The 14,255-nt window shown below is 42.5% G+C and overlaps 1 protein-coding gene across 3 annotated transcripts in view; it reads left to right on the top strand.

The window, feature by feature from the left end:
- Positions 1-500: 500 nt before the first annotated feature.
- nrbp2a (nuclear receptor binding protein 2a) overlaps positions 501-14,255 on the top strand; it is a 64,183-nt gene continuing 50,428 nt past the window's right edge. For 2 of the 3 annotated variants that reach the window (XM_046360525.1, XM_046360526.1), the window contains exon 1: positions 501-1,029. In XM_046360525.1, coding sequence (XP_046216481.1) covers positions 913-1,029 — 117 coding nt within the window. In that variant the 5' untranslated portion in view covers positions 501-912. The remainder of the gene's footprint in view (positions 1,030-14,255) is intronic. The other variant, XM_046360524.1, reaches the window with a different exon arrangement.

Raw genomic sequence — 14,255 nt, 5'->3', positions numbered from 1 at the left:
TGTGCTGTCTCAATGAACTAGGCAAGTTCTTAACTGACATTCCTAGTTAAATAAAGGTTCAATATTTTATTTCTTTAAACACATTATGGAATGTAATCTCTCTTGTACAACCCAAAGGAAATTGCTAATCAGTACAATAGCCTATTAAACATAGGTAGGCTATGAAATACAATGTAAAATCAAAAAAGAGGGAACTGCATGAGCGGTAGATATGCTAAGGAGGAGGTGGGTAAAAAAAAAAAAAAGACGTCCTCTCCCACAATCGGCGTGCGTTTTCGTTTCAGTTTTTACGGTAGTATTTACATTAGAAAAAACTCAGGAAGTGGCCAAAGATCACAGAAACTTGTCCGACGGAAAGGGAATAATGGGAAATCTCAATTGTATAACTCCTCGCGTTCTCTCTCCTCGTATCCTTCTCAAAATCCATTGGAGGAGAAAGTCAGAGCGGCGGGACCTCTGACTTTCTCATCCAATGGGTTTTGAAAAGGATACGAGGAGAGAGGACACGAGGAGGGTACGATTGAGATTTTCCCATTTATCTTTTTTATTTTTTTATTTTTACAAAAAGCCGCAGAGGCCACTATGGAAAGACTGTATAGTGTGGCATTACCACCCGCTCTTACTTCAAGCACAGTTCAACAGCGGCTGTGCGTGTTGCAGCACCTCCTGGAAGATCCCCTCCCCTATTGGCTCTTTCTCGGGGTATGCGCTTGTTTTGACAACTCATTTGATTGTTGGATATGGTTTGAGGGGACGACACGGACTGCAGGTTAAACCGTAGAATTCGTAACAGTTTCTGCATTTTGCAACCTATGCGAACCGGATTAATTTTGGTAGGCTAAAAATAGGAATTGAGTTTATAAACGCGCGTTCCTTAAAAAAAAGGTGGGGGGGGGGATTGACTGGATTGAAATGACCATGTCCGAGGAGAAGAATTCGGGGTCTCGGGGGAAAGAGGAAGAGAGCGAAGATGAGAGTGAAATCTTGGAAGAAAGCCCTTGCGGTCGCTGGCAGAAGCGAAAGGAGCAGGTACTGTATTTCTCAGACAATTGTTCAATTCGTGGATGACACATGCAATGTACAGCTTGTTTTTATTTCACCAATGAATGCCGAACTCTTCAGTTGCGCAATAAGGGTCACGTTCAGGTGGCTACAATGTTGCAGATGAAATGATTGTCACTTCTTTACATTTCTCTGTTCCACTAGCCTTACATGACAGCGAAACATGTCCTTTCTGTTAAATATATTTATGCTGTAATGCCTGAAATGTTGTAGCTAGCTTAAAACAAAACAAAATCTTAACATTCTAACGACTATGATTTTTCTTTTGGTTGTTTTCAAGAAACTTCGAGAAACGTATAGCCATTGACAAAACAAAAATATGGCATTGTATCATGTATTATGAAAATATGTCTTGAACACCTTACAAACAGTCCAACTCATATTAGTAAGATCTCCCTTAATAAGACATTGTTCGTGATGCACAGAATATAGGATTATTATATCAAATTGATAGGTAAAAATGCTTCTTCAGGCATTTGAAGATCTGTAGATCTATGGAGAACATGTGTACCTCAAACACACAATGTCTTTTAAAGGGGAAATCTGCACTCCGTCTCTGTTTTGGTAAATAGCTCAAGGGCTGAAGCAATGTGACATCTCAAATTAATTGACCAACTTATGGATGCAAAGACTGACCATCCATGAGAGAGTTTTGAGGCTATACAGTTGTAAATATTTGAGTATATCTTTTCATGTGACAACACTGAAGAAATTACACTTTGCTACAATGTAAAGTAGTGAGTGTACAGCTTGTATAACAGTGTACATTTGCTGTCCCCTCAAAATAACTCAACACACAGGCATTCATGTCTAAACCGCTGGCAACAAAAGTGAGTACAAAAGATATTACTCAAATATTTACAAAAAATGTGAGGGGTGTACTCACTTTTGTGACCTACTGTGTGTGTGTGTGTGTGTGTTACAGACGATGGAGCAAAACATGCTCAGTTTGTGCTCTGATGAGGTACGACACTATTACTAAACTCAGGAGGCATTTATTACATTGCATTCTTCAATAGTCAAATCTTAAGTTGCCCCTTTATCCACTTGAATTTGTTGTGATGCATCAAAAACATCCAAGGCGGAATCCATGGGAAAATAGCAGAGCACACGACATGTCTACAAAGTATATACATTGGCAAGACAACAAAAATTTGTGTGGGTCAACATGGGAAACATCCTCCTTTGAGAGTAGCATGGTCTCGACCGGCTCCGATAGTTTTAAGTTAGGCTATTGGGTGGTGAAGTGACAATCGAACAGCGGTAAATATTAGAGATCGCACCTTTTCTTTTAACGCTTCAGAGACGTCAGCGTCATGAGCTTTTCTTCTTCTTCTTTTTCTTGGACGTCGCTTTTTAAGGCATCACCCATCCCCGCACCCCTCTGATTCAGAGGCAGAAGACCCATTTCGGTTGAATGCGTTCAGTTGTGCAACTGACAAGAGAACTTTCCCCCTGACAGACTATGACAGCATAGGGGTTAGGTGAGAGACTGGGGTTTGGCAAATGAGGTACCTGTGAATGGGCGATGAAGTGTGGTATGTAGACAGACACTTCGCTGTGAAATTCAATAACTATGATTTTGAAGTACTATGAGGGGCCCTAGAATACCACATATAGGTGTCGCGCAGTCATCGACATTGGGCGATGGGGGCGTAGCCATAGTATAGGCCTCCGACATTGTGCGACGGGGAGCGTAGCCCTAGTATAGACCTCCGACATTGGGCGACGGGGGCGTAGCCATAGTATAGACCTCCAACATTGGGCGACAGGGGCGTAGCCATAGTATAGGCCTCCGACATTGGGCGACGGGGGCGTAGCCCTAGTATAGACCTCCGACATTGGGCGACGGGGGCGTAGGCATAGTATAGACCTCTGACATTGGGCAACGGGGGGCGTAGCCATAGTATAGACCTCCGACATTGGGCGACGGGGAGCGTAGCCCTAGTATAGGCCTCCGACATTGGGCGATGGGTGCGTAGCCATAGTGTAGGCCTCCGACATTGGGCAACGGGGGCGTAGCCCTAGTATAGACCTCCGACATTGGGCAACGGGGGGCGTAGCCCTAGTATAGGCCTCCGACATTGGGCAACGGGGGGCGTAGCCATAGTATAGACCTCCATTGCAAAAAATGGTCCAACTTTTGAGAGCTGATGAGCTGCAGGTTTTCGTTCCTCCCTTCAATGTTTTATCACATCATTTTTAAAATTTTTGTTTTACATTCAGCAGTGGTCCTGTAGGCTTTACTCGGTGCTCTGACAATTGAACAAAGTCATGATCATACCAATATGGGCCAATGAGTGTCCAGTCAATCAAATCACCATGTGGTGGGTAACTTTTTACACAATGCAATCGACACAAGGCTTCTGAGTTTGTGTTCGCTCATTGCATTCTCTAGATACGTGGTTTTTTTTTTTTTTTAGGATACAAACTTATCATGTTTAAACATGTCTGGTAATGGGAGTTGCCTGACCCAGTCACCCCCTAACTCGGCACCTATGATACCATACTAGTCCGTTCTCCTGCCATAGAGTCTGTGTGAAGGCCTACTGATGATACTGTTTCCCCTGTGTACTTGTATGTGTGTGTGTGTCAAGGGGCTTTAGGACAGGGTGTGTCGTGTTAGAACGAGCCATTTGTGCAAAGAGACTGAAAGCCAGGTTTGTTTGCAGAGTTTTTCCACTCAATATGGTTAGCGCCGTCGCTCTGAGGAATGCCTGTTAGATTTTTTTATGAGGAGGCTTGAAAGGCACCACCTCTGTGGTTTCTAGGAGACTGCGAGTATGAGGAAACTGCATTGACTGTGTCCTGGTGGAAACAACAGATTACCAACATTAGCCTCTTTTCTCTTTTGCTTTCATGGGCAGTGTGTTTCCCATCTTTCGTCCAGGTATGAAACCCCAGTTTGTGTATTTCATAAAATGCCTGTTCTCTATGTAGGTATGCCTGTTACAGTGCTGTTTAGAGTACTGTTCTCCTGCTAAGACCCAGTATGATTAAGACTTTACATAGAAACGGCCTAATAATCAATGTCTATTTCTATTGTAAACTTCACATACTAGTTTTTTTTTTAAATTAAAAGTATACTTACCTAACCCATGGCAGTATACCACCATATGCCTTGGCAGTATACCTCCCTCCCTATGCCTTGGCAGTATACCTCCCTATGCCTTGGCAGTATGTATACCTTCCTATGCCTTGGCAGTATACCTCCCTATGCCTTGGCAGTATACCTCCCTATGCCTTGGCAGTATACCGCCCTATGCCTTGGCAGCATACCTACCTATGCCTTGGCAGTACACCACCCTATGCCTTGGCAGTACACAACCCTATGCCTTGGCAGTATACCTCCCTAACCCTTGGCAGTATACCTCCCTAACCCTTGGCAGTATACCTCCCTATGCCTTGGCAGTATACCTCCCTATGCCTTGGCAGTATACCACCCTATGCCTTGGCAGTACACCTCCCGAGCCCTTGGCAGTATACCTCCCTAACCCTATGCCTTGGCAGTATACCTCCCTAGCCCTTGGCAGTCTACCTCCCTAGCCCTTGGCAGTATACCTCCCTATGCCTTGGCAGTATACCTCCCTATGTCTTGGCAGTACACAACCCTAACCCTATGCCTTGGCAGTATACCTCCCTAGTCCTTGGCAGTACACAACCCTAACCCTATGCCTTGGCAGTATACCTCCCTATGCCTTGGCAGTACACAACCCTAACCCTATGCCTTGGCAGTATACCACCCTATGCCTTGGCAGTACACCTCCCGAGCCCTTGGCAGTATACCTCCCTAACCCTATGCCTTGGCAGTATACCTCCCTAGCCCTTGGCAGTCTACCTCCCTAGCCCTTGGCAGTATACCTCCCTATGCCTTGGCAGTATACCTCCCTATGTCTTGGCAGTACACAACCCTAACCCTATGCCTTGGCAGTATACCTCCCTAGCCCTTGGCAGTACACAACCCTAACCCTATGCCTTGGCAGTATACCTCCTTAGCCCTTGGCAGTATACCACCCGAGCCCTTGGCAGTATACCTCAGTATACCTCCCTAGCCCTTGGCAGTATACCTCCCTATGTATTGGCAGTACACAACCCTAACCCTATGCCTTGGCAGTATACCTCCCTAGCCCTTGGCAGTACACAACCCTAACCCTATGCCTTGGCAGTATACCTCCTTATCCCTTGGCAGTATACCACCCGAGCCCTTGGCAGTATACCTCCCTAGTCCTTGGCAGTATACCTCCCTAACCCTATGCCTTGGCAGTATACCTCCCTAACCCTATGCCTTGGCAGTATACCTCCCTAACCCTTGGCAGTATACCTCCCTAACCCTTGGCAGTATACCTCCCTAACCCTTGGCAGTATACCTCCCTAACCCTTGGCAGTATACCTCCCTAACCCTTGGGGGGCATAAGCCCTCCTTTTGTCAACCTTGACAAGGGTTCAGCATTGGTCAGATTTGAATGACAAATCCAACACAATAAAAGACTGCAATTATGTTATTTATTATAAATAATGACTGTAATTATCTGTTAGCCTATTCTCCTTTCCACATATTTTGACATACTGTTTCCAGAGACTTTGCGCTACAGATGTGTTGGCAAATTACCATGGCAATGAGTTATTGTTTTATTTAAAAAGTTTACTTTTTTTTTTGCTATCTACCAAGCTTACAGTTTAGACAACCGGTCATTGGGGCAGCAGGGTAGCCTAATGGTTAGAGCGTTGGACTAGTAACCGGAAGGTTGCAAGTTCAAATCCCCGAGCTGTCGTTCTGCCCCTGAACAAGCAGTTAACCCACTGTTCCTAGGCTGACATTGAAAATAAGAATTTGTTCTTAACTGACTTGCTTAGTTAAATAAAGGATTTTTTTTTTATAAAATAAAATATCCTGCCATTAAATAAATGATTGAGTGTTGTGTACTGTGACTCTGGAAGGTACTGACTGACATAACAGGAAACCCCAGATTCCTCTGCCAATCAATGTATAGCTGTGACTGTCTCGTACAGAACAGGCAGCCTATATACGCATTTCTAGGTATATTTTAGAACTGTCATCCAGAGTTTGTGTGTGTGTGTGTGTGTGTGTGTGTGTGTGTGTGTGTGTGTGTGTGTGTGTGTGTGTGTGTGTGTGTGTGTGTGTGTGTGTGTGTGTGTGTGTGTGTGTGTGTGTGTGTGTGTGTGTGTGTGTGTGTGTGTGTGTGTGTGTGTGTGTGTGATTGATTACATTTGGCACACACAGCATAGAACATTTTACTTTTGCTAATGTTTCCAAATGCATTCAATAATTCAGGCAGATGCAGCCACCGCTAACATCTGAGTCAACAGAAAGCACCACATTGGCACAATAGAAATGCTTGTTGGTGGAATGACGGCAAACCCGCAGCGTCACAAGACTGCCATTGAGCTGGCGGATCTGATCTCGGACCTGCTGGAGGGATGTCTGGCCGGGGGGGGGATTAAATGAGAGTAGATCCCACTGATTTCCAAGGACATTGGCTTGATGAGGCCATCACTCTGTTCACATTTGACGAGGGTGTTCAGAGTAAATTCATATTAACTTTTCAAATGGTTAGTGTACCTACACAAGTTTTTTTTTTTTTTGCAACTGAGACATTTTTTACATTTTCTTAATCCTCTCAAATCTGGACTCGATTGCAATTTTAAGCGACATATAGACTGATCCAGACTCTTAAACTGGCACACACTCGCTCCCTTAGTCTAATCTGCCCTTTTGGCAGCCGATCAGCAGAGCGAGCCCCGTTTGCCGAGTCATAGCTGTGCCAAAATGACAAAAGCATGAGTTATGTCTGGAGATAACCTTCAACTTTACATTAGGAAAGTGCTTGTGCTGTAATCTTCGTAGTGGACTTGGGGCGGCAGGGTAGCCTAGTGGTTAGAGCATTGGACTAGTAATCGAAAGGTTGCAAGTTCAATTCCCCGAGCTGACAAGGTACAAAATCTGTCGTTCTGCCCCTGAACAGGCAATTAACCCACTAGGCCGTCATTGAAAATAAGGATTTGTTCTTAACTGACTTGCCTAGTAAAATACAAAAGAATACTGGAATAAATACAGTACTGTAAGCAACATCCTATCATCTGTAGGTTCTACCGTATATAGGGGATACACATTTATGGCGAGCATTTTTCATTTATTTGGGGAAAACTTTTTAAGTTAGACGTTTTGCGAACAGAACATCACTATTTGGGGAAATACAATGGGACCTTTTTTTGTTTTTAAAGAGAGCTGAACATGTCCGGAATGAAGTCATTTGGATCACCTGAAATGTTAGGTAAATTCACTTTAAAACCGCATCAAAACATTTTTATTGAAAATTAAGAATTGTTTATTTACCAACAAGCTGTCTTAATGCAGAATTAGACATTTCAAAGTGTTTTTGTTGCTAATGATCCCCTGTATCATTAAATTTCTCCAAACGTTTAATTTCAATGTTAAAGGTTCATGTTTAGGCACTCATTCCAAACGGTTAAGGAATGGGATAGAGATAAAAAATCTATAAAAAATGTGTCCATGACTGGGATTAAACACGCAACCTTCTGATCCAGAGTCATGGGATTACACCTGTCCAACCCCGACCGCAAACCATCAAGTAGACTTGGGTTTATGGCCGTTTCCCCTAGTGGCTTTTGAAGGCATTTCCCAAGGTCCTATTGAATGTCCTAGCTGGTATTTACATGGGTATTCTAACCATTTAGCCCGTTTACTGTATCTGATGTGATATGTGAGCAACGTTTATGTAGCCTCCAGAAGTTATTTTCCTCCATTTTGAATGTACCTGTTTAATATTACCTGTTGGGGTTGATCCGGCATTCTGTTACTCTTGAGGTTAGAATCTTTGGGGTTCTAATCTACTGCAATGGCATTGGCTTCAAGAAGAGGTAATAACTCCAGGAGTCACTTGTTGACATTCTCCTCCCGGTAACAAGATTTGATTTGGGGACCTTTTTGATGAATGACCAGTCCAAAGCTGTTGTAGTCTGGCTGCGCAACAATATCTTGAAGTCCGACACTTTGCAGCCTCCTTGAATTGGGCCCTTTAAAAAATATATATATATATATGTATGTGTGTGTGTGTTTTACTGTATTACAGTCAACATCCCAAAATTGGACAAAAATATCTATAGCAGCCTAATGAGGTTTGTGTATGGCTTTATACAGTGTATTCAGCCATACATGAACCAGCCTGTATGACAATACCCAATCCACTTAAAAAAGCCTGAATACAAAGATTAACTTCAATGGCAAGGACAGGACTCAACATCGATCTTTCTCTTCTCCTCTCTCCAAAAATAATTTCACTAAAATTACATTTCATGAACCAAATAATTTCATAATGCTGCTTGCTTGTTTGCCAGTGTTATAATAAGCATGAATTATACCCGTAGTAGTTAGTAAGGTTGGCTATTGAAACCTTAACTAAGAACCTAAAATCTATGTGTTTTTAGAAAATGTGTTGATATGACATTTTTCTAGTTTTATAGATATAACTGAATGAGTATATATTATATCTACAAATGTCATATAACTCAAATTGTCCCTGTATGGTTCTTTGTTGGGTTCAATTGATGGCTTAAGCGTCACAGCAAACAAAACAATCCCATGGGTTTTCAACCCGTAGCCCAAGATTATGATAACTGTGTGTCGTCACAAAGTAACATCTTATTAGATGTTTGACCCCGTTTAGTTAATCCAATATTTTGAGCCGTACCTTGAATTGTCCTATGTAGGTCAGTAGATGCAGCATCCACGATAATCCTAATATCAGGGAAATGTTAACTAATCGGAATTCAGGGGATGATGCTAGCTAATCAAATAATAACACATGTAAATGCTGTGTACACAGTTTAATAGCAGGTATAAACGGTGCAGTGAAATGCTTGTGTGCTAGTTCCCTCAACATTGCAGTACAATAATCAATAACAATAAGTCAAATGACAAAACCAGTAATAGAAGATTTTTAGTATTTTTACCTTTATTTAACCAGGCAAGTCCGTTAAGAACAAATTCTTATTTTCAATGACAGCCTAGGAACAGTGGGTTAACTGCTTGTTCAGGGGCATAATGAAAAATTTGTACCTTGTCAGCTCGGGGGGTTTGAACTTGCAACCTTTCGGTTACGAGTCCAACTCTCTAACCACTAGGCTACCCTGCCGCCCCCAGCTAGTATGTCTAGTACTAGCCTGACATGTACACAATAGGATAGGTGAAATAATAATCTGTCTGTGCCCTTGACCATGGCACTTATTTCTAATTTATCCTGTAAATCGCTCAGCAGAAGAGCATCAGATAAATGACTAAAACTGTAAGTATGACTGTATTTACAATATAACATGGGTCCTTCTGTAGCTCAGTTGGTAGAGCATGGTAGAGCATGGTGCTTGTAACGCCAGGGTAGTGGGTTCGATCCCCGGGACCACCCATACGTAGAATGTATGCACACATGACTGTAAGTCGCTTTGGATAAAAGCGTCTGCTAAATGGCATATATTATTATTATTATTATTATATTATTAGTGTCAAAAGTAAATAACGGATTATTGTAGATGTCACAACTGGCCTAATATAGACAACTCAACATTCATTTCATTCATTTCCAATCTAGATTGGCTGAACCCTCCATTAAGTGGTACAGCAGGATAGGAAGAACTTTAATGTATCGAGGGGAAAACTACCTTAGACACTGTACATTGCACACTCAATGTAAAAAACATAATACAAAAATACATTGCACGTTACCCATGTCCTAGATATTGTACACGTTGTACAAGCACAACTGCCCTGACACATTTTGTCAGTGACTCGGGAACACAACTCGACTTCATTTATTGCTATTTAGGTATTTGATGGACATGGCAATAATGCAGGATGCTTGTACCTGTTCAGCTTACACGTAGCGACCCGATAGGGTCTGCCTGAGGGGACAAGCTGATACTCAGAGAATTACATGGGAGTGGTCTGAAAGAATCTATGATAACGGTCTGTTCAACAGTAAAGAAGGCTACTGCATCACACCCATGATCTTCATGGCAGTTTGCAGGCAATTTGAGAGGCCTAATATGGGGGTGCTCTTCACCCGGACAATTAGGCACATTTCCATAAGTCTGCTTTGCCTCTGGACGATATGACTCTAGTCACGAGCATATCAGCTGGTGGGTAGATTATTAGATCGTATCAGGAAACACATCAACACATCAACCTGTGTAGCTCAGTTGGTAGAGCGTGGCGCTTGTAACGCCAGGGTAGTGGGTTCGATCCCCGGGACCACCCATACGTAGAATGTATGCACACATGACTGTAAGTTGCTTTGGATAAAAGCGTCTGCTAAATGGCATAAATTTAAATTTAAATTTAAAACAAGAACATTCCTATTAAGTTCTCTGGAACCCGCAATCTTTTGAGGACAACCAGCTTTTTTGTACCCGAATAGCCCCCTTTAGGAAAGAAAAGCAAGTCCGATGTGGGTTTCTGTCCTTTGTCCCCCTCTCAGCTCACTGCCAGGGAAAAGAACATCCAGAAAGCCATCTGTGTTGCAACATGGGGCTCTGTTAGATGGCCTTGTTCCTGTTGTGTTTTTCTTCTCCCCAGGTTTCTTGGAAAGGCAACTGACGTGGGCGTTTTTACTTGTTTCTAAACTCTGGACTTTGTGGGCGGAATACGCTCTGGCCACTACTTGTAAACGTATGCCATGAGTGTGTGGTGTTGCTTTGCATCCATGGGAATTTACACAGAAAACCTGTCAGTCACTCATGGTCATGGCTTGGTATGTAAAGTACCAGTCAAAAGTTTGGACACACCTACTCATTCCAGGGTTTTTCTTTGTTTGTACTATTTTCTACATTGTAGAATAATAGTGAAGACATCAACTATGAAATAACACCTATGGAATCATGTAGTAAACAAAAAAAGTGTTAAACAAATCAAATTATATTGGAAAATGTTTTGCAACGGAAAAAAGTTTCTACTGGCCATATTCAGATAGGTCCCTCCCCGTTTCGTTTGCTGCCGGTTGGTTCATAGAGCAAACGGTAAGCAGTTACCGTTGCAGAGCGTTTTTGCAACGGAATCCGACTAATGAATACACCACCACTTGTTGGTCCACTGATTGGCCAGGCCTCCTCTCACTTTAGAGAATTTGCGATAGCATGTCACCTCTCTCCTGGGCTACATTCCATTCCAAAATAATCCTTCCCCCAAAATGCTCCCTTTCCATCACATTCAAGGGGGGATCCCCAAAATAAGAAGGGGGGGCAGCAAAGGGATGTAAATGATTGGAGGGAGAAGTTACATTACCTCAGTCCCTCTTTATTTTTTCCTCAGCGCCAGTGTCACGAACTGGCTCAAAGCCCGTAACAAAAAGGGAGACAACGTGGAGATAAGGAGTAAACTAAGTACAATATACAATGGTGTGTGTAATCAGTAGTGTAAGTGAGTGTTTTGCATGCATGAATGTGATATTACAGGGTGTTGAAAGGTGCCAAAGCAAACAACCAAAAGGCCACCAAGATACACAACAAAATCTAGAAAGGTGTCTGCATAGAGAGAGTCTCCTCCATGAATGTGGAAGTGGTGTATTTATCCTGGGACCCACCGGGCCCAGGTGTTTCCCATGTAGCTGACGACCCTCCCGACTCCGCCCACCACCTAATAAGGAAACAAGAGCAAAGCGAGAATACGGCAGATCGAGTGGGAGGGTCGTCACACCGGTTAGAAAGTATTTTTCTTTTTTTTGAAGAGCCAAAATTTAAGACCTTTTCAACAAAATCTTTCTTCTCAGATCTGTCATTACTGAGGCTGAGATCAACCTTTTCCCCCCAGGAATATGTATGGATGTATTTTAGTTTACATTTTTGTTGCCTTCTGTCACAGCCAGGCTCTGGCCCAGCTAAACACACGTGATGCATGAGTCATCGCTTAAAGTTTGTGGCTGGTATATAGTGAACTATAAGTGTACTGTACAGTTGCTTTCCAGATAACTGCCGTGACACCAAGGTCAGCCGGGGCAATCAATAATGTGGTCCATCTTTGAGATTGAACATCAATATTATCTTTTCTACCACACCGGATCCACACGCCGACGACATTCTTTACAGTCAATAGTGATGGACCCTGTGAGATAAGGACATGTGACATGTGTCTACAAAACCATGCACAGCGACTTGCCAAGAATTACCGTAACGTTTTGAGTAGCTGGAATGGCACTTAATAATCACTGCGTTGTCAAGGACATCGGCAAAAAGAGACATTTTGAAAGTCCTGCTGCAAGAGCTGCTATTCCAATGATGGAGAATACAGAAGTCCTTTTTTAAAGTGGACAATATTACAGTTTAAAGTGGACAATATTACAGTTTAAAGTGGACAATATTACAGTTTAAACTGGACAATATTACAGTTTAAAGTGGACAATATTACTATATTACACAACAGGCTACACCATTGGAGTAATGCATGATATTATATGGTTGCTATCGGAAACACCTTTGCATAGCACAGTTATCATCTTTCTTTCTTTTACTCCTTTGTAACCCTCAAGATGTTTTTTGGTAGCCAGTACACAATTATTCAATGTTTTCTATGATCCTTTCTTTGAAAATATTGGGTACAAGAGATACCTTTTTATATCACCAAAACACTAGGTTGGGTTTTTGTACAAGCCAACAGTAACTCCGTAGTCTACATATGAGCTGAACGCTTCAAGATCAAGAGGAGCGTGTGAGCTGGAGTATCTCCTCTTTTTATCTCAAGGCTTATTGAAGGGAAATTAGATTTTTACAATGTTGCAGGAACTAGGCCACTGTCTTCATACCGTCCCAATGTGGTAAATGTGTCCGAGGTTTGAGTTACTCTACAGCCTCCACAGATGCTGCCTTAAGACTTGACCCCAAAGACGCAAATCATAATAAATTAATCTAAGCAATGCCAACGATGGGAGTAAACAGCCCTCAAGATGACCAAGGGATTCCTGAATTAATTTGAATGACATTGTGGCTTCCACTGTAACGTTCACATGACTTGTGACTTGTAATTATACTGAACAAAAATATATAAACGTGACATGTGTTGGTCCCATGTTTCATGAGCTGAAATAAAAGATCCCAGAAATGTTCCAGATGCACAAGTGGCTTATTTCTCTCAAATTTTGTGCACATTTGTTTACGTCTTTGTTAGTGAGCATTTCTCTTTTGCCAAGATTTATCCCAACCCCTGTCTCCACAGAAGGCCTTTTGGTAGGCCGTTATTGTAAATAAGAATTTGTTCTTAACGGACTTGCCCATTGTGCTGGGGACAATAAAAGGCCACTCTAAAATGTGCAGTTTTGTCATGCCCTCTTCACAACTTGTGCTTGGACCATGTTAGTTTGTTTGATGTGGACACCAAGAAACTTGCCGCTCTCAACCTGCTCCACTGCAGCCCTATCGATGACAATGGAGGTGTGCTCGGTCCTCGTTTTTCTGTAGTCCACAATCCTCTCCTTTGTCCTGATCACGTTGAGGGAGAGGTTGTTGTCCTTGCACCACACGGTCAGGTCACCAGAGCTGTTGCCATAGTTAATTTCTCTACCATAAAGCAGCCTCCAATAATGTTTTAGGGTGAGGCCTTCCAACCGGCCTCCAATAATGACCATTTATTTCATTTGACTGATTTCCTTATACACTTTATCCCTGTAAAATCCTTCAGATTTTGTTCAGTGTAGTTATTTTTACACAGCAGTAAGCCTTTATGCTTGCAGACAGTCTGATAACGTGTCGAAAGGGGGGGACTGGAACTCTCAGGTAGCGTGGTCGTGTTGTGACGTGTTCCTTGGGTTTGTTAACACATGTTTCATTAACGAATGACTTTAACAGACTTGAAATGGAATTGAACCAATCCTGTTAAAGTGAGCTGAAGAGTTTTAATTTACTGCTTGAGTTCTCTGGCACAATGCATTCCTTGGTAAAGGGGAAACACTAAGAATTGTGGTGACTGTGATCGTCTGACTGAGATAATTAGCCAGTGACTGTGGCAAATTGCTATTTGTTGACATGCGGGTCACATCATGCGTACAGGAACTGGCATGCTTTGTGAGCTTGATTCCTGCCTGACTCAACCAGTATGAAGGTTACTACCAAAAAGCGGGCAAGAAATAACCATTTTGAAGGGCACTTTAACATTCTATAAACTTTTCAGCCAAAGT

Source organism: Oncorhynchus gorbuscha, linkage group LG08 (genome assembly GCF_021184085.1).
Source record: "Oncorhynchus gorbuscha isolate QuinsamMale2020 ecotype Even-year linkage group LG08, OgorEven_v1.0, whole genome shotgun sequence".
Classification (NCBI taxonomy): domain Eukaryota; kingdom Metazoa; phylum Chordata; class Actinopteri; order Salmoniformes; family Salmonidae; genus Oncorhynchus; species Oncorhynchus gorbuscha.
This window is presented reverse-complemented; position numbering and strand designations above follow the sequence as displayed.